General features: G+C 39.7%; 1 protein-coding gene across 6 annotated transcripts in view; it reads right to left on the reverse strand.

Annotated features, from left to right (window-relative positions):
- Positions 1–376: 376 nt before the first annotated feature.
- DCP1B (decapping mRNA 1B) overlaps positions 377–25,894 on the reverse strand; it is a 66,131-nt gene continuing 40,613 nt past the window's right edge. For all 6 annotated transcript variants that reach the window (XM_050920834.1, XM_050920850.1, XM_050920840.1 and 3 more), the window contains 6 exons: positions 24,587–24,653; positions 22,761–22,896; positions 15,674–15,802; positions 14,059–14,904; positions 4,320–4,568; positions 377–590 (listed from right to left, as the gene is read on the reverse strand). In XM_050920834.1, coding sequence (XP_050776791.1) covers positions 510–590; positions 4,320–4,568; positions 14,059–14,904; positions 15,674–15,802; positions 22,761–22,896; positions 24,587–24,653 — 1,508 coding nt within the window. In that variant the 3' untranslated portion in view covers positions 377–509. The remainder of the gene's footprint in view (positions 591–4,319; positions 4,569–14,058; positions 14,905–15,673; positions 15,803–22,760; positions 22,897–24,586; positions 24,654–25,894) is intronic.

Consider the following 25,894-nt stretch of genomic DNA (forward strand, 5'->3'; position numbering starts at 1 on the left):
CCTCTTCCAAAAGGTCATCAATAGCTTCATATGCTTAAAAACAGTCCAACACTGCCACATGGTGGCCAGGAATGGGCACTGTCCATTGTGAAATAGTGTTGAGTAATGGAAGTGATAACATCTGAGAAAAAAAAACCACATGAATAACCACAGCCATAAATAAAAAGAAAAATGAACTCTGAGAACAGAGTCTATATGAAGGAAATATAATTCATCTAGCAACAGGCCTATGTAAGAAAAATAATTTAAGATATTTTGTGATTAAGTCTTTAGCAGCGTTGTTACACTCTCCCCTGAGGAAAGCAGTTTCCACCCACACATTTCTTAGTACAGTATGTACTTGCCAACAAGCAATATTTAAAGTGTAACTAAAAAGTCTAGGACCATTTATTTCATCTTTATTGTTTTTAAAGGCAGAAGTTTTAAAACAATGTAACACCACTTGGCATGAGAGACTTTTTCTTCCTGGAGTTCAGGAAGTCATAGAAATTTAATTTTAAAATTCTATTTTACATAGACTTTTTGATTGCTGCCTTTCTCACACTGAAGAGATAAGCTTCATAGATAATGTTTAAGAAGTTGTCATCATTCTGAAAAACAAAATAAAAAAAGACTTGTTACTGGAAGATCATAGTTCTCAAGCTAAAAGATTCTGAATTCATTCCATTTCAGGGTCTAATGAATTTTCAACCTTACCATCCCAGTCAAAATTGGCACTAGAAGGGGTTTTTCATCATTAAACATACAAAAACAGAACACAAAACCCAAACACTTCGTTACCTCCGGCTAATAGGTTTACCAGCATTTTTTGCATACATTGGCAGCATGAGAAAAGGGGGAATTCTCTTATCTCTTTTAGAAGAGTTGAAGACATGAAAAACAGGAAATTTTGTAAATTCATGAGGACGTTGGCTGGGTGAAAGTCAGACTTTTCTCTTTCCTGCCCTGCAAGACTTCTGTAGTGATAACATATACTTTAATTTCTTCCCTTCACCCTAATTATCACATATCTAGGAGGTCCTTTACATAGTTTCTGTTCCCCACCCACTACTGCAATAATAATACCAAAATGCCTGGGTGAGCAGGTGGGCTGAATTTCTTTCAGTTCCTACACGAAATTCCATGCAGTCAAATTGCTGCACCTGCACTGAATGCCATTGGCTTTAATGGTCTTAATCTGCTCTAGTTACTCCACTCATGCACACTTAAATAGCTGCCTGATTCTTGATCACCTGCTTAGAGTCTAACTGATCCTCATATGTGGAGTTGGGAAGGAATTTTCCCTCAAGTCAGATTGTCAGTGATCTTGAGGGTTTGAGCATTCCTCTGCAGCATGGGATATGGGTCATTTGCTGGGATCATCCGGGTATCTCTATCAATCAATTCCCAGCCACTGCAAGGGTCTCAGTCATTACTGCACCTTGGTCACTCCTGTTGTCTTCCTGTAGCACATAATAATTTAGTCTCCAATGGGCTGTAGGCTTTGGTCTAATTTCAGTTGCTAGTTTAGTAGATGCTGGGTGGTGTTGGTGACCTGTGATAAACAGGCAGTCAGATTAGATGATCAAGTGGTCCCTTTTGCTTTGAACTCTATGACTCTTTAGGATAGTAGTTCTCAAACTTTTTCCAATCTGCAGACCATTTTGCACTAAAATATTTTTCCATGGAGATCTCCCTTTCCAACACTTCAATATGCCACACTGGCTAGTTCTCAAAATGGTTCATTTTGCAGACCACCCTCCTGCACTCCACGAAACAGCTGACTGGGAGGTGCAGGGAGAGGGAGGTGCTGATCGGTGGGACTGCCGGTGGGTGGGAGGCGTTGGGAGCAGGGGGCTGCTGACATATTACTGTGGCTCTTTGGCAATGTACATTGGTAAATTCTGGCTCCTTCTCAGGGTCAGGCTGGCCACCCCTGCTCTCCATACTATTGCAAGAATCTTTGTACAAAGTATCCCTTGAAAGGTATCATTTGAAAACGCATAATTTGCCGAAATATATCACGGTAAAATGCATGTAGCAGCGTTATATGTGAAGTTATAAACATAAACTGAAATCATGACTAAAAGTATGTTTTCCAGATAAGTCTGAGTGGCTGCCAACCAGTTCCTCAGAAATAAAGGGCAAGCTGATGCCTCAGCCAAGCGTAAACAAGGCTGATGGACTATTAGCTGCTAAGTGGCCATTCTATGGCAGGAAAGTGGGCAGAGGCAAGAATCTACATGTTAGCAAAGGAACAGCATAGAGTTTCCTTCCACAAAGATTGACTGTCCCCTGGCTCCCACCTGGAAATGTTTTTCAAGAGGGGGACTGAAAACATAAAAAGCAGGGGGAAGATACCTCAAGACACCCCCCTCTTTCTCCCCCTGCCCATCATATTCATTGCCCCTGAAGAGACAAAGGAAACCGCCATTGGACTCTAGGGGAGGAGTCCTGTCCTAAAGAGTTTGGCCAGTAAGACAACTGAAAGCATGTGCTGAGGAAACTTTGAATCTAATGTAGTTTGTTAAGTTAGGCACCAATTGTGTTTTCTCTTTATTTTTGTTGTAATCATTTCTGACTTTTATGGGGCTTGGCTGTTGTCTCTCCTGGTTATTTTTTAGTAAAAATCACAAACAGGTCATGCGCTTCCATGGATTTTTGTTTATTGCCCACAACCTGTCCATGATTTTTACTAAAAATAACCATGACAAAACCTTAACCTTAACCTTATTTATAAGCACACTCTGCATTCCATTACACAAATCATTAATGAAAAATACTGAATAGTACCAAACTCAGGACTGACGCCTGTGAAATCCCATTAGATATGCCCTCCTTGCTGGACAGCATGAATATAGTCCTTCAATCAATTGTGCAGCCACTTTATAATAATTTCATCTAGATTGCTTTCGCCTAATTTGCTTATGAGAATGTCATGTAGAAGTGTGTCAAAAGTTTTACTAAATCAAGATGTATTCTGTCAGCTGCTCCCCCAACCCCATCTACTAGACTAGAAACCCTGTCAAAGGAGGAAATTAGGTTGGTTTGGCATGGTTTGTTCTTGACAAATCCATGCTGGCTATTCTATAACCCTGTTATCCTCTAGGTGCTTACAAACTGATTGTTTTGATCCAGTATCTTTCCAGGTATAGAAGTTAGGTTGACTGATCCTATACTTCTCCAGATCCTCTTTGTTCCCCCTTTTAAAGATAAGTCTTATATTTGTCCGTCTCCAGCCCTCTGGACTTCAACTGTCCTCCAGGAGTTCTTGAAGATAATTGCTAATGGTTCTGAGATTGCTTCAGCTAGTTCCTTAAATGCCTAGGATATGATCCATTAGGCCCTGTTGGCTTGAATACATATAACTTATCTAAATATTCTTTTCCTATTTTGCATTCCTTCCTCCTTGTTAATATTAATTGTTTTGAGTATCTGGTCCTCTAACTTTTTTTAGAGATGACTGAAGCAAAATACTCATTAAACACCTCAGCCTTCTTGATGTCACCAGTTATTAGCTCACATTCCCTGCTTAGTAGAGGATCTACACTTATGTGGGCAAGTAGCCTAGGCTTAGCAATTGGAACCCAAGACCCGTTCCTCTTTATTCCTTATAAATTATAGACATTTACCTTTGGCATTTACCACATCCCCTTTAAAACTACTGTTTCTAGTATCCATAGAATTTGAAGATAGGAAGGATCCTCAAAGAGCACTCATTCCACTCCGTGTCGAATACAGGATTGTTTTCTACATAATATTCCTGAGTGTTTTGTCAAGACTATATCTGAGTCACGCAAGCTGGAAAACTACATTTAATGGACCTTGTTAAAATATTTTCTGGATATTTATCCTTCATTTTTACTTGCTTACCTTCATCCCATTATTTCTTATTCCTACTTGAACTTCTCCTGCCCTGAACACGGATATCTTTTAAGGATTTCCAAAGTGCTGCCACTGAGATGCTCATCTTTTAGCTACACTACATACGTGTAAGTAGTTTTCACCTTTAAGCCAATTCCTGTAAGCCCTTAGCATCCTTGTTCTCTCCCCTGAATCCCCTCAAATTTATCATTCTTGAACTGTTGCACCCCAAACTGCATACATTAATCAAAACACAGTTAAACCCCAACTGTAACAAGAGGGACTATTATCTCCTTAGCCAATGATTTAGTGCTTCTTTAATATATAGCCAGAAACAGTACAACTGCCAGTGGACAGTTTCGTTTACTCATTTATCATTCAGACTGGTGGATAGGACCAATTATCCATAAGAGGTATTTAAATCAAAATGAGAAGGAGGGATACAAGCAAAGGGAGAAATGTTTCTGATTCCTTACCTGGATCAGGTGTAAAAGTGTTTCCTGAAGTTGCATCTTGGTCAATGAGTTGCTGTTTATGACAGATGGCTCTGGATTCTGCATAGGAAGGAGAAGGCTAGCTGAACTGGAAGCAGATTCTTGATTTGCTGGTGGTAAGCACCCACTTTCACTTGCCTTTGGTGGAGCGGGTGTGGACTGTGTGAACAGCATGGGGGACATCAGCAATGCAGGAGTCACAGTAGCAGGAATGCGCTGAGGTGAGATGACCTGCCCATACACAAATTAATAAAAAATGGAAGCATTTAAGCAACGTGTATATTCACGAAGAATAGAGGGATAAAGATGAAGAGAACTCCAGGCAGAAATAGATTCACAAGAGCAGATATGCGGAGATACACTGAGGATTAAGACTATCTGAGGCCCACAACCACTCATCCAATTCAAGACCACAGTACTGAATCTCAAAGTATAATAAAGTCTATATAACTGGCAAATGTGCTTAAATACAAAATCAGCTTATTGTAAAAGTTAGACTATTATAAATACTAGCACTGTAGAAAATGACAAATTGCAACATTTGAGGTCCTTCTTAAAAGGACGGTCCTTCTATGTCCCCCAGTTTGGGTTTTGAGAATATACTCGCTTGTATGAGAGTGTACTTTAATAAATATTTTGAACTTTATAGTACGTTTCATCTATAGCTCTCAAAATACTTTTTTTTGGGGGGTGGGGGAATGCATCCTCATTTTACAGATAGAAAAAACAGGAACAGAAGGTAAGGTGACTTGTCCAAAGTTCCATAGTGAGTTGTTGGCAGAGTCAGGAACAGAATCTAGTTTTGACTTCCTGGCCCATGCTCAATACACTAGACTAAAAAAAAACCTTTAAAGAAAAAGAGAACATCTTTTCCAGAAACCTACATGCTACTATGGCCTGGTCCACACTACAGCATTAAATCGATTTAAACAGCGTTAAATTGATTTAACGCTGTACCCGTCCACACTACAAGGCACTTAAAATCGATTTTAAGGGGTCTTAAAATCGATTTCTGTACTCCTGCTCAACGAGAGGAGTAACCCTAAAATTGATATTACTATATCGATTTAGGGTTAGTGTGGACGGAAATCGAAGTTATTGGTCCCATTCTTTTACTGAGCTACCCAGAGTGCACCGCTCCGGAAATCGATGGTAGCCTGGGACCATGGACGCACACCACCGAAGTAATGTGCCCTAGTGTGGACGCGTAAAATCGATTTTATAAAATCTGTTTTATAAAATCGATTTTATTAATTTCAATTTTACTCTGTAGTGTGGACGTGGCCTATGATTCTGTCAGAGTTCCCTTAATTTTAGTCTAAGCAGGGAGGCACATATTGATTTGAAAGTAGATTGTGAGCCTGCAGGGTTTTTATCCTTTTAATTATGGGGTATATTTAGAACTATTAAATGTGCAACACTGACAATGCTGGTAGGAATAAGATAATGTGATAAGTGCTCTTTAAATGTTCACCACAAAGCTCTAGCAATGGGTCTTAATTCTAATCTGTAGTTTCCTCACTGCTCAAGTATCTGGCATTATTGGAGAGGCTTCCAGTGGGAGCAATATTGGGTGATTGTCCATACGAAAAACACAAAAAACCAACACCCATACTAGCATCTTCTAAAGCTCTATGTAAGCCTGAAAGTTTGTATCTCTCAACAACAGAAGTAGGTCCAATAAAAGATATTACCTCACCCACATTGTCTCTTGAATATCCTGGGATCAACATGATGATAACAAAACAAATATTTACTGTTATTTTATCTAAACTATTTGGGCACTATTCACTATAGTATGCAGTCACTCAAAAAAAAGAGAGAAAAGGACTAAGTTCTGAAGCTACTTTCTGATGGTAAATTTACAGGAGCAGAAAAACTTTCTAGGATTTGTGGATATCAAAAAGCACGCAATATTATGCTATCACTAACTCCACTGTTTAGTAAATATTGTTCTTCTGCTTTTCAAAGCCAGACTACCAGGGCTGGTGCAAGGACGTTTTGCGCCCTAGGCGAAACTTCCACCTTGCGCCCTCCCCCGTCCCAGAGCCCAGCGGTGGCTCCCTGCCCCCCCGCCCTGAGGCGCGCCCCCCGTGGCAGCTCCCCACCCCCCCTCCGCCCTGAGGCACCACCCCCACGGCAGCTCCCCCGGGGAGCCGTGCGGCAGCTCCCCCCCTCGGCCCGGGGAGCTGCGCAGCAGCTGCCTGCCCCAGCTTACCCCTGCTCCGCCTCCTCCCTGAGCATGCCGCGGCTGCTTCACTTCTCCCACCTCCCAGGCTTGCGGCGCCTAAGCTGATTGGCACAGCAAGCCTGGGAGGCAGGAGAAGTGAAGGAGCCACGGCATGCTCGGGGAGGAGGCGGAGCAGGGGTGAGCTGGGGCGGGGAGTTCCCCTGCGTGCCGCCCCCCCACCCCCCTTACTTGCTGCAGGCGGCCCTCCCCGCGCCCCCCTGCCCCAGCTCCCTCCGCCTAAATGCCGGTGGTGACCGGGGCGGCCGAAGAGCCGGCCGCTGCAGTTGCCGCAGAAGAAAATGCAGCCCCCAAATCCTAGCGCCCTAGGTGATCACCTAATAGGTGGCATGGGCCCTGCAGACTGCTTTTAAAAAAGAACACTATTTACCTGCAATTCCTATTCCCCATGGTGCACAATCATAACAGAAAGAAGCAAGTCCGTGTTCCCTGCACATGAATGACAGGTCTTCCCTATTTCACTGTGTGGCTGCTGCCAGCCAGCAGGGAAGGTGGTACACGCATGTCTGTGCTTGAAACACTGCTGGCCCCTAGTGTTGCTTATTAGTGGTTTTGGTCTAACAAAATGACTAATGCTGACAGGGATGTTTCTAGCTAAAATAAAAGTAATATGCATCTACAGAATTTGGATACAGTGTCAGGTTCTTAGAAACCAAAGATACCACTTTGCTGTATACAATCCAAGGAATAAGAATGTGTAACAGAAGTATAGAGGTACCATGTTGTGCTTTTAATAGCATGGACTTATTCTAGTAATAAACAAACATACAATGAGGTTTAGTAGGCATCGCTTAAGAATTATTTGTTTTTCATAGTAAGAAACTGCTTTTCACCAGTATACGTAAAACAGAGGCTAAGTGTGTAAGTAACTCTGCCATGTACTGGTGACTGAGCAAGTTAATATTTGGCTAGTGCAATATCTAAGTGATCCTCAGACCTCAAATAGTTGTCTCGGGATAAGAATAGAAAATATATGTACCTATTTCTTGTTAATGAAGTCTTAAATTTTCTGTGTAACGAATTTAAAAATGTATATTCTTGTTAACAAATGAGATTCTACATGTTCATAAATTCTAGCATTTAAGTAGCTTCTCTACATGTGGAGGATAGTCTGCTTCAACACAGACTTTTTTTCAGTTTAGCTATTTAGTTCAGAGTTATCCAAGTGACAAAATTTATCCAACGGCTTCTAAACTTCCGTTACAAATGTCAGATGTTGATTCTGGTACTATTATTGTAAACTCTGTAGTACCCTCTGCAACTTTCATTGAGAGTGATTACTGTGGCTTGAAGGTCCTAAAGAATCTTTGGTAATGGAGTACTTTCAAATAAAACACCTTTGAGATGATCTCTTAGCTAGCAGGTGTGTAGGTGCCAAATTCAATGTTGTCAATATAGGACACTCAGGGCATGTCTACACTTACCAGTAAATCGGCACTGCTGCAATCGATGCAGTGAGTATCCATTTAGCAGTTCTGGTGAAGACACACTAACTCAATGGGAGAGCACTTTCCCATTGATTTGTGTACTCCGCCTCCCTGAGAAATGCAAGAGAAGTCAACGGGAGACACTCCCATTGACACAGTACAGTGCAGCCAGTGCGATAAGTGGACCTAACTACGCTCACTCCAGTTACGTTATGTAAATAACTGAAGTTGCATAAGTTAGATCGATTTATCGCAGTAGTGTAGACCAGTGCTCAGTCTATTTTGACCCTACTTTCCCCGTCAGCCATTTCTCTTATCTTTGAATAATTCCTCATAAGGACACAAAGCACCTTCCTAAAAATGTTGCTAACAGATTTTTTTCTGATAGAATTTAACCTGAGTTATTTGTTATTCAATATCCACTCATTTATCTCTATCTTCACCACATCAAGACTTAAGTCTCTGACTCACCATCAGCACAGCAGAAGTTTAGTTTGTCAGTTGTACAGCACTGCAGCAGGACAACAAGAAAAAATATGCTGCTTTGAAACAAAGTATTTACATAAATGTCTCTGTTTACTATTCAGCAATGATGTTGGCAGCTGGATAACATGGCACTTGGTGAATTTATGTTATATTGTTTGAGCTGAGAAATGTATTGGAACTCTTGTAATGTAAACTGGGGCCTACTATCACACACTAGCTGCTTGGAATTCCAAATGTATCAAATGAGTCTCTTAGAACATTAGTAGTTATAGTATGTTTGTTGACTTCTGGCCATTTTTAGAGAGTATCACCACTTAGGACTAAAAACATTTCACCTAAAAATGTCTCAGCAAATTCTAGATGTAACTGTTGCCAAGATTTTGTTGGTTAAAACCAGGAGTACAAACATGTTTCTGTTGCCATGCACTTGTAAACAACTGGTGCACTCTTGTGCTGTTGATTACATCTTAAATTCAAACCCTGGATGCCAAATTTATCTGTAGCCTAGTTATTTTGTTATTGCTGTTCAGAAACTCCCTTTCTTAAATATTTGTGATTGCAGGTTAAATGTTATTACCCAAGTACCTCATCTGGTATAAAAGACTCTTTTGTGACTGGAAAGTTCATTCCACCATGAGGTAAATGCTCCTAGGCATTTTCATGAACTGGCCGGTCATAACTAAAAAAAAGTGCCTTTCCAAGTTTAATTCAGAAATTACGGTATTTTTCAAATTTATTAAATGTTTTATTTGTGACAAGTAAAAAATACCAGTTGTATCGCCACTGAGTACCATCACCACTACAAAGTACCACATTTATGCACAGATAGAAGTAACGCTCTATATTGAAAGTATGTAACTGATTTAAGGCTGGTGTACGAAGTGGGGTAAGCGGTCTATTATAAATAGGATAAATTATTTGTATAGTGTCAAGGCTATGGTAGGTACTCATGATCATGGCATAAATTCATGAAAGCACTTAAGCACGTACTTAAGGCCATCCCTATTCAGAACAGCACATGCTTAATGATAAGCAGGTGCTTAAAGTCCATTAGGGATCAACGCTTTCCCATTGGGAATTAAACATGCTTCCTTGTTGCCTTTAATATGGATAGTTTCCTGAACTGGTCTAGCACTAGGCAGAGTGTCTCCTTTGTAGATCTGAGCATAACTGTTCAGCTTTTGCTATTTTTCCCTGCAACTAGTCTTTCCTTTCCATTTGGGAGTTGGAAGTTCTTATGCCATATGGAGATACATCACAAGCCAATTTAAAACTGGGTTTGTAATGTGTCAGGACTATTGTTGAGAAAATGCAAGCTATAGTCTCCTCATCATTGAAGAATCTTATCCGTTCCTTAAATAACCTTGGTCTTTTTTTTCCCAATAATTAAGATATTGTTGAGACAGCATTCTATTCCTGGCAGATATCGTAAAATTTGCTTTACTGTCCTTTGATCTGTAGTAGGAGTAGATACCACGCTGAATGATAAACCATTATAAGGAACAGACTTTTTGGTGCATTTACTATCAGGATCTGCTTTGATTAATCTTGCTTCAGCATGTAAAAATATATTTGTGCCAAATCTATTTAATTTAAATGTTTATTCACTGGACAGGGTGGCAAGCAAGTCTTCAGTCTATAGTAAAGAATACTGAGAAACACTGAGAGGGATTGGCCCTGATTTTAAACTCTCTATAGATTTTTACCTTCCCATCTTTTTCAGTAATAGGTATAACTGGCTTGGCCAAGTCACTGAATTCTATAGGAAATCCTGTGCTAACTAGCCTTTCTAAGTTTGTGTCTACTCTCTGACCCAATGGAATGGAATAGGTCATGCCTTACAGAATCTAGGTTGGTACTGGTACTAACGATTAATCATATCTTAATCATTTTTTATAGACTGTAATAGGTCTTCTAAACAATGCTGAATGTTTCAAAGGCAGTACAACCAGTACAACACTAGTGGTTGCTGGTGTCTCAGCCAATAAAGCCATCTGCTGTCAGTCAATAGGAATCTTCTTGAGTAATGCTCTGCCAAGCAAGGTGAGATTGGAATTATAATAATTGTTGTTGCATTTTATGCACATTTACAGTAGTAATCTCTGGAACGACTTTTCCCTGTACGTAGTTTTGCTCTCAGCCACTGTTTCTCTTTGAATTCTTCTAGTAAAATTATTAAGATTATGAAGCCAGTATCAAGTTCCATTCTGAACGGTTGTTCTTTCCATCTCAGTCTTACCCAGATATAATTACTGCTTTTTTGCCTTTTTCAAAGGCATGCAAAACGAGGTCACTATCACTTATCGATATCAATCTCTTTTTCTGAGATGTCTTATATTTTTGTTATTTTCTATTGGTACAAACTGGTTTATAATATATAACCTGATACTTGACTATTTTCTAGGTTTGAATAGCTCATTTTCCCCATCCTGTGTGCATGTTTCATAGTAAGTTAGACAATTTCTCACACTTATAGAATGCAATCCCCTCACCCAGTCAAAACAAAAGTAATTACTGTGACTTTGGTTACCTTTTTGTTAGTAACTTTTAGGAAATGGACAGAAAATATCATAATGCCACTATATAACCCTATGATACGGTCATACCTTGAATACTGTGTGCAGTTCTCGTCTCCCCATCTCAAAAATGATACATTAGAATTGGAAAAGGTATAGAGAAGGGCAACAAAAATGATTAAGGGTATGGAACAGATTCCATATAAGAAGAGTTTAATAAAACTGGGACTTTTCAGCTTGGAAAAGAGACGACTAAGGGGGAATATGATAGAGGTCTATAAAATCATGAATGGTTTGTAAAAAGTGAATGAAGGAGTGTTATTTACTCCTTCATATAACACAAGAACTAGGGTCACCCAATGAAGTTAACAGGCAGCAGATTTAAAACAAACAAAAGGAGGTACTTCTTCGCACAATGCATAATCAACCTGTGGGACTTGTTACCAGGGGATGTTGTGAAGGTCAAAACTATAATGGGGTTTAAAAAAGAATTAGATCCGTTCATGGTCCATCAATGGCTATTGGCCAACATAGTCAGGGATGCAACACCATGCTCTGGTTATCCCTAGCCTCTGACTGCCCAAAGCTGGGAGTGGACAACAGGAGATGGATCACTCAATGATTGTCTGTTCTGTTTGCTCCCTCTGAAGCACCTGGCATTGGCCACTGTTGAAAGACAGGATCCTGGGCTAGATGGACCACTGGTCTGGCCCAATAGGCCATTCTTATGTTCTCTTTTTATTCATTAGGACTGAGGCCAGGTCAACACTACAGATCTGCACCAGTATAACTAAGTCGCTCAGGGGTGTGCAAAATCCACAACCTGAGCGATGCACTTATATCAACCTAACCCTCCCGTGTATACAGTACTATAATCAACAAGAGATCGTCTCACGTCGACATAGCTACCGCTTCTCAGGGAGATGGACTAACTATGCTGAAGGGAGAAGCTCTCCCATTGGTGTAGTACCTTCTTCGCTAAAGTGGCACAGCTGCACTGGTACAGCTCTGCTGCAGTAGCACTGTATGTGAAGACAAGCCTTTAGTTATATAACCGCAAAAAAGGTGCCACAGGACTCTTGCCGCTTTCACCGCAAATAGTAATCTCCACTGGTGGCTGAGAAGTCAAAATTCACCTTTGTAAGCAATTGTTTCTGTAAAATTTCACTGACTAACTCACAGAAAACATGACCATACACAGAATCACCCAAATGAATCCCAAAGACATACTGTTCTCATTAAAAATTATATATATCTTGTGGAATTGGAAATTTTCAGTTCTTACCAGTGAGTTTAGTGACAAATGTGGCTTCAAATTGCTGGCAAGTTGATTAAACAATTTTGTTTCAGGCTTCTCTGAGTAGTAAGACTCTCTTAAGTAAAAAAGGATGATTATGGCTAGTTTGGCAAAGTGGGGAAAGTCAAGAAGAGTGTGCTCATATTTCAGTGAGTTGGGAAAATAAAGTTAGCAACTTATTTCTTATCAGCATTCACAAATTTGGAGCTCATCTGAAGAGTTTTCTGGCTCCTCAAAGTAACATCCTTACTCACAGCTTCTGGACTTCATTCACCAGAACTGTAAAGCAATCAGCTTTCCAGTGGGGCTGCCAGGCTCCAGCACAATTAAAGGCCTTCTAGACTATCAGTTAGCAAAGAAGCCAAGAGGGTCTTTAAATGCTCACCCAGGAACTGGACTTTTTGTGAGGACATTTGAGCATGGAAGCCACTACAAGGAAGTTAAGCTAGCTGTGGTTCTACTCCGGCAACAAGGACAGCAGTAATAGTCAACAGTTCCTCAAGTTTCTTGAATTTTCTAAGGTACCAAACCCAGACAGTTCCATGAAGCACAGTCACCAAAATTCAGGTTGTTTTTTGAAAGATAAAAAGAGACACTAGAAATATTTTTCAAGAAAAACAAGGATATAAAAAGTAGAAAATTGTTGAATTACTACAAGTAGCTATTGTTGCACAAGAAAATCAGATTAGCAATGTAGTGAGCTGCCTCATCCTTAGTGGCTGGAAAAGAATGGATTGTTACTTAATTAAGGGAATCAGAGAAATCATGTGGATGGAACATAAACCTAGATAGAGTATTATTTGAAGATGTTCAAAAGGAAAAGAAAATCAAAATTACAATGTTAAATACAAGAACCACTGAATAGTCCTATCAGGTCCCCTACAGAGACAGTAACCAACTTCTTCATTGTCACATCACATTGGTGGGATTCGCTAGTCCTGTTCTGAAGATTTTTATGTTTTGGTCTGTTCTAGGCTTTAGCCCCTAGATGAACATGAAGAAACGACTTCCATACATTGTTTAAATTGATGGACAAGGGGCACTTTGGGCAAGGGGAATGCTGACTCATTTTGATTCTGAAATCACCTGTAGGAGACACTCATCTGACTAGAACTTGAAAACAATGACACAAAGCTGGTAATTAGGTATATATCTTAGGTGCCTAAGAAAAAAAATCTATGCCTGAAGTATCTATGGCTATTAGTCATCTGGAAAGATCAGATCCTTCAGTATTTACATTACCAAAGCTAGGGAATCAGGACTTCTTGATGTTGGCATAGGAGCATTGCTTCTGTTCAAACTAACTTGGATATGATAGAGCTCACAGACCCCTGCACTACAAGAGCATAACAAAATGAAAATGAGTCTGATGGCCTGAGATTTGTTGGGGTATGAGAGAAATAGAGTAACTCCCCACTTAACGTCCTCCAGTGCCAGTGGGCTCTGCCTGTGTGGGGTAAGGCAAGGGCACCTCCCAACTATAGTACTGTACTGTATGGCAAAAAAAAATTTCCCTGGAACCTAACCCCCACCCCCATTTACATTCATTCTTATGGGGAAATTGGATTAGCTTAACTTCGTTTCACTTAAAGTCACATTTTTCAGGAACATAACTACAATGTTAAGTGAGGACTTACTGTAATGGGAATTAGAGAACAGCCTTACAGAACTGAATTCTTTTGCACGGCAGCTCAAAAGATTCCTAGATACCTTCACCACAGGCATTAGTACCTTAAATCACGTTTACCTGAAAGAGAGGGCTCTGCTTTTGTGCACCTGACGTCTTATCTATCCAGGCGTCCAAGGGTTTTAGAGTGTTGGTGTTCTGAGTCACTACAGGAAACTTAGCTGCCAAGGTAGGTCTGCTGGACACATGTAACTGCTGCTCCTGTTGCACTATCTGGAGTTTTTTCAGTAACTCTTGAGGTGAAATCACTCCAGAACTGGTTGATTGGTTGCCAGAGAGGGAAAGTGGCTGTCTAGGAAGTTTGGACTGTTCTTTACCAGTAGTCTGAGGTTCTAAAGTCTGGGTTGGAAGAGAGCCATTGAAATATACCAGATGTGGCTGGGTCATGTTATTTATCGGTGCTGCTGATGCTGTAGCAGAAGTCCTGCTGAAGATTGAAGCTGTTGAACTTACAGTACCTTTTGCACTTGGGTCCATTTTGGTCACTGATCCTGACTGTCCCTGAAGTTTCTGTAACAAGCTTTGACTGCCAGTTGTGTCCTGGGCTGGATGAGATGTTACAATACCATGAGAAGTCACAGGTTGGAAGAGTCCAGTGAAAACCTCCCCTACGGAGCGGACATTGCCGTTTTCACACAGTCGATTCTCAGGAAGCTCAGACAGTGGATGAAGGTCTGTCCCACGCACCATAAGTTTTTGAATAGCTGGGCAAAGCTGCTTCTCTGCTGAGGGTGAATGTCTGCCAGGTTCCTCATAGGACAGCGAACGCACTACACTCTGCCTGACAGAAAGATTAAGTTGGTGCTTTTTCTGTGACTGTTCTGGGACATCTTGGTATATGGTAGGATTTTCTTGTTTTCCAAACAGTGCTGTCAAAGATAAGTGTTGTGGTTCAGAGTCCATGTTCTGCGAGGAAAAAGAGAATAAGTGAAACAGTTCTTGTGCACATTAAACTACATTAACTGTCTGAAGTGTTATCTTGAAGTATCTAAGGAACAGCCAAGACAACTGACCTACACTTCCTCCTCTCAAGAGGTTTATTTAATGATCGTGTCATGTGGGAGGAAAGGATTTTTAAACAGCCTTGAAATTCCTGGTTTGTGAGAAAAATGCCGCCTCCAGAAAAAAGGTACCAACTTCACTTTCAATGCCTAGAGAGAAGGGTCTCCTCTTACAGTCTCTAATAAAATATTAGAAAAGCTCAAAAAGTTATGAAGGGGAAGAAAGGAACCTTCTGTCCTTGTGGGAAGCAGTGTCATTTTCTGTCTCTCGCCTTATCATGGCACAATGGATGCAGCTTGCTAGATTTTGTATTGTGATTGTTTTTTAAGTTATATAAAAGGCATCAATCATGTATGGAAAGGCATTTGTACAAATTTAAATTAATAAATGAATAATAAAATTAGCTGTGTTCCACTGGCTAGTTGGGGGTTTGTCTGCAACCACAATAACACTCTTGAATTGTTTTTGCTTGAATCAGCACACATCATCTGTGTTTTAAATAACCATTTTACACAAAAAAGCTATTTTTTGTAAAGAGATATTCATTTTGCATTAAGACCATCCCATTTACCCTAATTCCACTTTGCATTATTGTACTATTTGATCTACGCAAGCATCCTCCCATGCCTGATATGTTATAGCAGCACTAGTCAAAGTGCAAATTAAAGTGTACCTTGCCTTGCTGAGGTATTTGTTGGTGCTGAGTTTCAACAGGCTTCACTGGTATTGGTTTGATCAGATTGGGGTTGTCATAGATGGCAGAGGAACTGGTCATTTGTTTTGGCTCTGAACAGGTCTTATACTGCAACAGAAATAAAACATTTTGGAATGAAAGAAACTACCACTTTTTAAAGGGATGTTCTCCCCTAACTTTGTATCATAAAATTCCAAACTGGTTAAATCTTCAAGAAATACCACCACTTGCAAGCCCTACAACTGATTGTGATAAATGAGGATACTGAACAGAAGTCCATCTCATTTCCTAGGAACGTTAGCATATGTAAGTTGACGGACTCAAGTCCACAATGCTTTGTACGTAAGCCTTTAAAAAAGAAAAAAAATCCCAATTCTCTTCCTCATCTTTTACTTTTCCTGTACATAAGGGAAAACCAACCTTGCACCTTAGACACCAGACCACAGCTACAGGTTTTCTCTATCAGTGAACAGCTAGTTCTGTTATGGCTTGTAAGTAGCTTAGCTACCTGAAGGATTTATATGCACATATATTTATAGGCTATCAATAGGCACATCTTACATATTTTATATTAGTACTTTCATAACCTTATAATTTCAGCTTGCCTGGCAGATATAGCTCTATTGAGAGACAACTGCCACCCTCAAAAAAGCATAAGCCTTGCAATTCAATGCACATTTGTTTTTCTTGAATGCTCCTGTGTGGATTGCTGCTGGTTTTCAAAAAGGAAGAGGAAAAAAAAGAAAGAGAAATGGAGAGACGATTAGAGAACATGAGTGTGTCAGTTTGAAAGCTGGTATCCTATAGCATTTCCACTGAAAATTACATGGAACAAAATTTAGAGATGGCTTATAAAATAACGCTGTACAGTAAATCACTGTTTACTATTTTTACTAGTTTCTGGTTTGTTTGTTTTTTTAAACAGAGTTATAAGGCAGGACTATATTTTAAATCTTTTTTCCTAGGGTTGAAGGTTATATTTGCTGATCTCCTCTAGATAACGGTCTCATGCCGTCGAGAGTCAGATAACATGTATAGTTTATACACACTTAAAAGCTTAAGGAAAAAAATTGAAGTATGTGATTGGTTAGCATTTGAGAGTATATTCATTTGTTAAACAGTGACATGTTAACTGGTATTCTTATCTCAAAAAGGATAGGGCAGAAGTAGAGGGGGATTCAGAGATGCTTGATAAAAATGATTAACAGTATGGAAAGACTAAAATATGAGGAGAAACTGGGAATATTTAGTTTAGAGAAGGCGCAAATAAGAGGAAACATGTTGGAAGTATAAAAAATAATGAATAGTACAGAAAAGGTAAATCAAATGCTTTTCTTTATCCTCTCATAATTGAATGACAATAAATACAAATTTGATAAAAGGAAATTATGCACTGTACAAAGAAAGCAGTATTAGCCTGTGGAACTCTGATACAAGATACTACTGTGAACAAGAAATAAGCAGGATTCACAGAAGGATTAAATATTTGTACTAATAACAAGAATAAGTTAATTAGACACAACAAACAAAAATGTGGAGGAGCTATAAATCCTCATTTTTCAGAACATAAACCAACCTCTAACAGATGAATATTAGGAAAAAGCTTTCCTTATGTCCAGATCATTCTTTAATTGTTGACTTTGGGCTTGTACACCTTCCTCTGAGGCATCTGATTCTATGCATTGTTGGAAATAGAATAATGGAACAGATGGACCACGGGTCTGATACAGGTCCTATGCAATTACTAAAACGATCGGGCTCTTAGGCTTTTGGTGTTCAGAGACCACTGCCTATCATGCTGACCCATGTCTTACTGTTTCGTTGTATGCCCCCATGTGTGTATATCCATGTACTGACTCTTGTCTTAGAATGTAAGCTCCTTCGGGTGGGGACCATCTTTTCATTCTGTATCTATCCAGTGACTAGCACTGTGGGGTCCTGGACATGGCAAAGGCTCCTAGGTCCTATGGTGTAGTAGTAGTAGTACTACTACTAAAGAAACGACAGGTGGTCTGAGCAGCAGATGCAAAACTGGCAGGATTCAAAGGACTGATCATAAGCCAGAATAGCTACCAAACAGTTAAAAATAAACTTGAGAGATATACAAGGCAGAGTGGACTGAAAACTATCCAGTGCATTCATTTCTAATACACCTATCACCATGAGAAAACTAATGAGAAAGAGAGGGACAGATTGGTTCAATGACTGAATGAGGAGACCAGTAAAGAAGATCTTGAGGGGTCTTAGAGAAGGCAGGGTATTTATGTCCTGGTTCTGTGGAATGCTGGACTTGAGGGAACTGTTCTAACTGACAACTACTTCTCAAAATATTTCAGTGGCTGTGTGGACAGGCATGTAACTCCTACAATGGTGCTCGGGGGAGGAAATGTTATGAAGGAGAATCAAAGTTCAATTCATACACCTGCGATCCTGCTGTTCTACTTCAACCTCTGGCTCAGATGCTGCCTTCAGCACTGGTTTTTGGAGGCACAAACACAGACATGCTAAAAGGGCTGCTAGCAGCAAGGTGGAAAATGTTAGTTCAGTTCTTGAATCTTCCTTCATGCTGTGCCCATCTGGCATAAGGTCAGCAACTGCTTCAAGCAACAGGACTAGGAAACTATGACAACCAAATAGTAAACTTTGCCCTGAAAGGAGAACTGCAAAGCAAAAATTGAACTTGAGTTAACTATAAAATGCTGTACTGAATGCCCTCTGCTAGGCTGGGTGGGCAGCATTCAACACAGAGAGCTATATAAGCTAACCTGCTACAATTTTTGACCTTTGGTGTAAAAACTTGTTAGTATACACTAGTTCACTGAAGATGTCTGGGGTATCTCAAATGTCAAAAGTCTCATCAATCCAAGTGCAGGCTGTGGTATTTCATAGATAGAATCATAGATTATTAGGGTTGGAGGGGACCTCAGGAGATCATCTAGTCCAACCCCCTGCTCAAAGCAGGACCAGTCCCCAAATGGCCCCCTCAAGGATTGAACTCACAACCCTGGGTTTAGCAGGCCAATGCTCAAACCACTGAGCTATCCCTCCCTCTTTTTGATAGCACACAATGGTGAATTTTAGGAGCTCTTCAAATGAACCAGGAAGTACCAAGAGGATTTCACAGAAGGCAAGAGTTTATATTGATTTCTATGCTCAATGCCCCAAAGCCTGGTTAATGAGGGCAGAAATCTGGGCTTAACTAAAGTTTCACTTTTGCTTTGCAGTTGCCCTTTAAAACCTGTTACATATGGATGGCGTAGAAAGACAACATCAGAACAACAATTTGAAGATCCAGTATGGAAGAGGGAAGAGTGTGCCAATAACATTAAAATAGATATTTGTGTTAAGAAAAGTTTCCTTTACATTAATCAACACCGAATGGCATATGTCATTGTGTTGTCAATTCACCTAGCTTTGTTAGGTCCCTCTGGAGTTACTTAACCTTTAAAGTTTGTGCATGCAGCATCCACACACGGAGTTACAGAGCAGCACTTTGATGCACACTGCTATTCACCCCCCTCCCCCTTGGTCTGAGCTGTACAGCAATGTAGACATGCCCTGTCATAAACAGATAAGTAAGAGTTAATAGAACAGAAGTGCTTCATATCTCTTTGCCTGGAAAGAGTTAACAAGAACAGTGAGTCTGGCTGTCACCTGACCCGAGGACCAATCAGGGGACAGGATACTTTCGAATCTTGAGGGAGGGAAATTTTTGTGCTGTGCTGTTAGTTTTGGTTGTTGTTCACTCTGGGGGCTCAGAGTGACCAGACGTGCAACCAGGTTTCTCTCCAATCTCTCCAATACAGGCTCTTATAAGTCCAGACTAGTGAGTACTAGGTAGATAAAGTGAGTTAGGCTTATGGTTGTTTTCTTTATTTGCAAATGTGTATTTGGTTGGAAGAAGTTCAAATATGCATTTGGCTGAAAGGAGTTCAAATTTGTATTCTTGCTGAAAGGATTTTAATTTGTACTTGTATACTTAGGCTGGGAGGGTGTTCCCAGTGTCTATAGCTGAAAGACCCTGTACCTATTCCATTTTTTTAAAATTTACAAAGATAATTTTTACTGTTTTTTCTCTCTTTAATTAAAAGCTTTTCTTGTTTAAGAACTTAATTGTTTTTTTATTCTGGTGAGACCCCAGGGGACTGGGTCTGGATTCACCAGGGAATTGGTGGGGAGAAAGGAGGGAAAGGGGAGAGAGAGGCTGATTTCTCTCTCTCAGGAACAGTCTGGGAGGGGGAAAGAGAAGGTGGGAGGAGGGTGAATTGTCCTCTCTGTTTTGTGATTCAAGGAGTTTGAATCACACAGTGATCTTCCAGGGTAACCCAGGGAGGGGAAGCCTGGGAGAGGCAACGGTGGGGGAAAGGGTTTACTTTCCTTGTGTTGAGATCCAGAGGGTCTGGGTCTTGGGGGTCCCCGGGCAAGGTTTTGGGGGGGACCAGAGTGTACCAGGCACTGGAATTCCTGGTTGGTGGCAGCGCTACAGGTTCTAAGCTGGGATTGAGCTTAGAGGAATTCATGCTGGTACCCCATCTTTCGGAGGCTAAGGTTCAGAGTGGGGGATTGTACCATGACATGCCCTTAAGTCACTTCAGCTCTTTCGAGAATTTTACCACTGGACTTCAATGAAAGAAAACAGACCTCTTGAATGCACTGAAACCTGTCTGTTTATCTTGTCTGTTCCTACTCTATGGCCTGGTCTACACTGGGGGAGGGGATGGTGTCGATGTAAGATATGCAACTTCAGCTACGCTATTCTCATAGCTGAAGTCGACTTCTCTTATTTCGACTTACCTCCCGTCCTCACGGTGCGGGATCGACGGCTGCGGCTCTCCTGTTGACTCCACTTCCACCTCTCGCTCTGGTGGAGTTCCGGAGTCGACGGGGAGTGCATTCAGGGATAGATCTATCGCATCTAAACCAGATGCGATAAATCGATCCCCGATAGATCGATCGCTTCCCGCCGATCCGGCGGGTAGTATGGACGTACCCTATGGCTCACGAGGCTTCCATTATCCTCCCAAATCACAGAGAATGCAGAATGGTTAATAAGTAGACTTGACAAGCTGATTTCAGCACAATGAGTCTTGAGACAATCTGGCAAGAAAGTATAACAGTTGTGAAGTGGTCAAAAATAATGGTAGTTGTGCAGTATAGTGGCATTTGAAATAGGGGTGTCATTTGAGGCAAGGGGGATAGCTGCCTCCCCAGACCTTGGTTTGCCTTCCTCCTCTGACTTTTCATAGGTCTATATACTCCATTATGTCTTTCGCTTTTTACTCCTTCTCCGAACTCTGCAGGATATAATATATTCTATAACAATGTTTTAGATGCTGATGCAACTTTGACCTTTCCTCCCAAATTTTTCTGAAATGATACCCCTGATTTAATGTAAAAATAAATCTGTGTGTCACTATTTGTCGTCTTCCTCCTTTCGTAATTTTATGTTACTAAGGACACTGGCATGAAAACATGATCTCTAGTCTGTACCAGGTCAGCTATTCCTGCTGCTTTTGCCCCAGCTGAAGGCGAAGTGCTCTGTTGCAGAATATTTCCTTGGCAACCAATTATGATGCCACAAACATAGGATTATGTGGGGCATAAGCAGCAGCAGCAGCAAATTTACAAAATATTCAGACTTTGTTTACAGACATATCTCAGAAGAAAATATTTTTGTATTTCTCCTCCTCTATTATCCTACTACATACATTTATATGTATAAAGGGAGAGGAAGAGAATTTTCTCTATCATTCATTCATCACAAAGATATCTGAGCACAAGCCTAATGTTCTTCTAGATTTCCCAGAAAGGTACCATTATAGTTTTTTCAGTAGTGGCTATTCAAATTAGTTGTAAACATTTTATTGTATATGAAGCAACAAAATTTTGATCCAAGCCTAGGTACAAATTCAGGATTAAATTACACAACAAGTCTTCTTTTTGTCATCTGTTTAAAGCATTAAACCCACCTCTTACACAGAACTGGTCTCAAGATGCTGGCTTCAAAAGCAGCTCTGCCACAAGAAACAAAGGCTACATTTCATGGGAGCCAAGAAAATTCATTACAGCCTTGCTTAAAATCTTATTAGTAACCACATTTCACAAAAGAAATAAAATCACCTCTCTTTAAATTGCTTGTGTTAAAAAAAATATATTCCCAGATCCAAAACTCTTATATGTTATGAGCTCATTATTCAATGGTGCTGCATATGAAAGAGAGGAAACAGCAGCAGGATCCAACGGAGGCTCTGAAATAGTTTACACCATTGATATGAATAATTGAAATGATTAGACTTTTATTCTGAAAGGTAAAACATTTTGGGCTGCTCAGTAATAAAGAGAAGAAAGTTAATTAATCCATTAGTTACTTAGGTGTCTTAGAAACTCCAGAACACAGAGGAAGCATGTGGGTTCGAATTATACTAGGTTTCAAACCTTTTCCATCAATGACTAAACTACATCTCACCAACTACATTTAAAAACAGTTACTTACATGTGAGGTAGGGGTCTTCTCAACCAAAACTAATGTTTAAAAAGACATTAGATATTTGTCAAAGAGACTGAGAATAACTTCCCAGCAGCTAGAAGCCACCATGAGTACGTCATCCACATTAAAGAAGTTACAGCTCTTAGGCATCAATGAATATGCAAGGAGTATGTAGATTCATGTGTCAAAAAATCAAAGTCACTGAAATGTATCCCATAAGCTCACATCACGTAGATAATACTTAATTCTGCCATGAGTGCAGAGGACTAGACTAGATGACCTCTCAAGGTCCCCTCCAGTCCTATGATTCTATGATCACTTATTAATGCCCCCACAGAAAAACAAAAATTCCTATATGTATTATTTTCCTTAGAAGATACTGATACACAAACATGAAATTGTTTTGCATGTTTTGTCAGGGAAAACCACATCAGGCATATTGCTCCAACACTGTAATTATTTGGGGTTTGCAAAGTAATTTTACAAAAAGAACATAAATCCATTATAAAACAAAATGACAAGAGGTGGTGTCATGTTATCATGATGCCCAAAGGAAATTTTACACAGAACAAAACTCACCTTGGTATATTCATCTTTGGCCTTGGTAAGCATCCGTAAGATATCCACTTCCTTGCTATCACCAGAGCTCTGGATCATTGGAGAGGCTCCTGCTCCAGCCCCCTGCCGTGCTTTGAATTGCTCCTGCTGAGTTAGACTGGAAGTGAGGGGTAAAGTGAGAATCCATAAGGCAGAAATAAATGAAAATATCAAGTTCAACCACAATTATTTTTAATCATTAAACAAAACTCTAGAAGTCTATATATTTTTGCAGTCTATATAAAAGGATGGCTTGACTGGGGACAACATGAAGTTCCTCCAAATTCTGTGCACACAGGGCCATAAAGACTTGAATTTCTGAAACTCAATCACAAGTTCCATAGCCAGAAGGTACAGAGAATTTATTGTGTTATTCAGCTCTGACTGGTGGTGGGAGGTGGGGAACAGACACAATTCAGTCATTAACTTGTAGTAAATGACCAATTTCCTGCCCCAGCTGTTTTATAATTGCAGCAGAATGCTGAGAGTTCTAGCACACAGCCACTTGGCTGAGCTACAGGGTATTTTTTAATCTATATGAAATGCTGTTATTATAAACCACTACACATGCTTTCCAATAGCATGAATCCTGCGAAAACTAGTCTTTATTGTAGTAAATTACCGTTTGACAGTGCCTAATCACCACCAACTGCAACTTGAGCTAGTTAACTAATATTAGCTGTTAAAAGCTCAGGTTTCCTAGGGATCATTGCTTATTTCTGTAAACTGTTTCTCTATCACTTATTTCTTGGGTCACAATTTAGCCACTTCAGTGCTGTAGGACATGCTGTGGTGATTTTTTTTTTCTGTCTTATAAACTGCTGTATTTCTCGCTGTATGTAAGCCTACTAGTGCTGCAGTGTAAACATACCCTAAGGCCTCAAAAACTTTGATAAGATTTTATCAAAAATTAAGGACCTCCAACCCCTTCCCCTTCAAAAACAAACAAACAAAATGTTGCCAAAAAGCAGGCATATAGCAGGGTAAAGGAACCAGCCATTAGATATAGAGCAGTAGGCAGAGAAGGGATGGGCTCTGTCAGCAATGGACTCTTAAAGAAAGCAATGAAAAAGCTAGATGAGTGGACATCAGTAATACTATCAGAAATGAAATGTTGCACAGAATATATATGGTTTTATGTGAGGTGTTTGATCTCTGATTTGATTGTATAATTAGAGCTTATAAAACACACTGAAAATTGTTTTATTAAGCAAACAAATATATTGAAGTCAGAGCCTTATGTTTCAGAAAAATGACAAAGAACTTAATCTTGCACATTTTGTTAAAAAAAAAAAAGGAGAAATAGAAGTTGTTGTTCAAGGTTAACATGGAAAGGACATATAAAAATACAGAAAAAACCTGCAGGCATTCTTTATTAATGTCCCCTCCCTCCACTTACCCCTTTTCTTTTTCTTGCACACGTGTAACGATTATTCCTTTTAAAGCTACAGGTCCCCCAAAAGAGGGGGGAAATTATTGATTCTAACCCCAATGTAGTACTTTTTCACTGAGACACTCTCTGAAATAGATCTGTTAGGTTTTAGAGAATAAATCAGATGACCCATTACATTCTGATATAATTTGAGAGATATCGAATTATGTAAAAGGTACTGTATTCTGTTTACACATTTATTTTTAAATACATAATATTTAGTGGTGTGTGACACAATATTATTTTCCACAAGTTCAGTATAAATGGGGTTAATGTTCAGAGGTGTAATACCATCCAAGCAATATAATGTGCATGTATATACAGAAGTACATACACATAAAAAGCACAAAAATCTTGTTTACCCATCATCACTTACTTTTTCATGAGCTCTGCAATTCTTTGGCATTCTTCCTTATCATAAAACCAAATTCCATAAATGGACACTGTAAATGCACATCAAACACAAACTATGAGCAACTTCTCATACATAGTATTCCACCTGACAGCAACTCTCTTTGGAGTGGGTAGTTAAAGGTGAGTTGCAAAGGATTTTTTTAAAAAATGGGTTTCTTTAAAATATTTTTTTTTCCTGATTACAGATATGTCAATTCTGGTCTTCCTTGATTTTGCTGGAGGATTTATTGGATATCTCAGAGACTGTACATTGCTAGCTTTCAGACCTGTGTGGGAGTGTGGAATCCTTTTCTCCATAATGTTAGTTATTGGAGTTAAACAGTACTCAACAAAAAATAAATTCTCCTTCTCTTCTCAAATTGTTTGACTTTCATTTGCTTAGCTTTTGTCATGTTATTATTTTATTAGTTCTCAGTTATCAGTGTATTATAGGTAAACAGAACCTGAATTAATAATGCAACAAACAAGTGGAAAAACGGTTTAAAAAACAAAAACCACCTGTCAGACCCTTCTTACATACTATACAAAGGAAACGCACAACCCCAATTTTTCCCCTTTGCAGGTCACCTTTAATGTTGCCCATTACCACTCCTCCCTCTCCCCCAAAAGTAACAAATTATATACTAGAAGATGCATCCAATCCCAGGACTTGAAAATACAGTCTAGTCCACAAACGTAACTTCCTGCAGCCCTGCCCAGCAGCAGACTTAAATGTACTGACAATATAAAATTCTCAAAAACATCCAGACTTATGCCCTCCCCACAGCAGTAATAAAATCATGATGACTGCAATAAACAGAGTTGTAGCTAGCATGACTTTCTTGTTCAGTGCAAAACAAGAAGTTTTCCAATCAGAAACATGTTACATAACTGCATGCACCTAGTGGAGTAGAGCTATAACAATGTTTGGCTGTCAAGTGTCTGAGAAAGGAGCTCCGGCCCATGCAGATCAGGGAAACTGTGCTAACTGTAACCTTGTTACAATATAGTTATTGCTAGCATGGTCAGCACAGTAGGGAAAGGGCCTTATTTAAAATGAAATGAAAATAGAAGACAGCATTTTTACACATTCAGACTGTTAATTAAACTCACTGTCATGTGTCCTGTAACTCTCTGTGTTATGGTGACCCAGTGCAATCACTCCTATTCTACACATCTATTTCCACAGCTTTATTTTGGAATGAAAACTTGGCATAGGAGGTTTTCGCTGGAAAGGACTTTGTTAACATTTGAAAAGAAAATTAGTTTACAGCTGTTTGTAAGGCACAGA

This window comes from Gopherus flavomarginatus, chromosome 1 (genome assembly GCF_025201925.1).
Source record: "Gopherus flavomarginatus isolate rGopFla2 chromosome 1, rGopFla2.mat.asm, whole genome shotgun sequence".
Taxonomy (NCBI): Eukaryota; Metazoa; Chordata; order Testudines; family Testudinidae; genus Gopherus; species Gopherus flavomarginatus.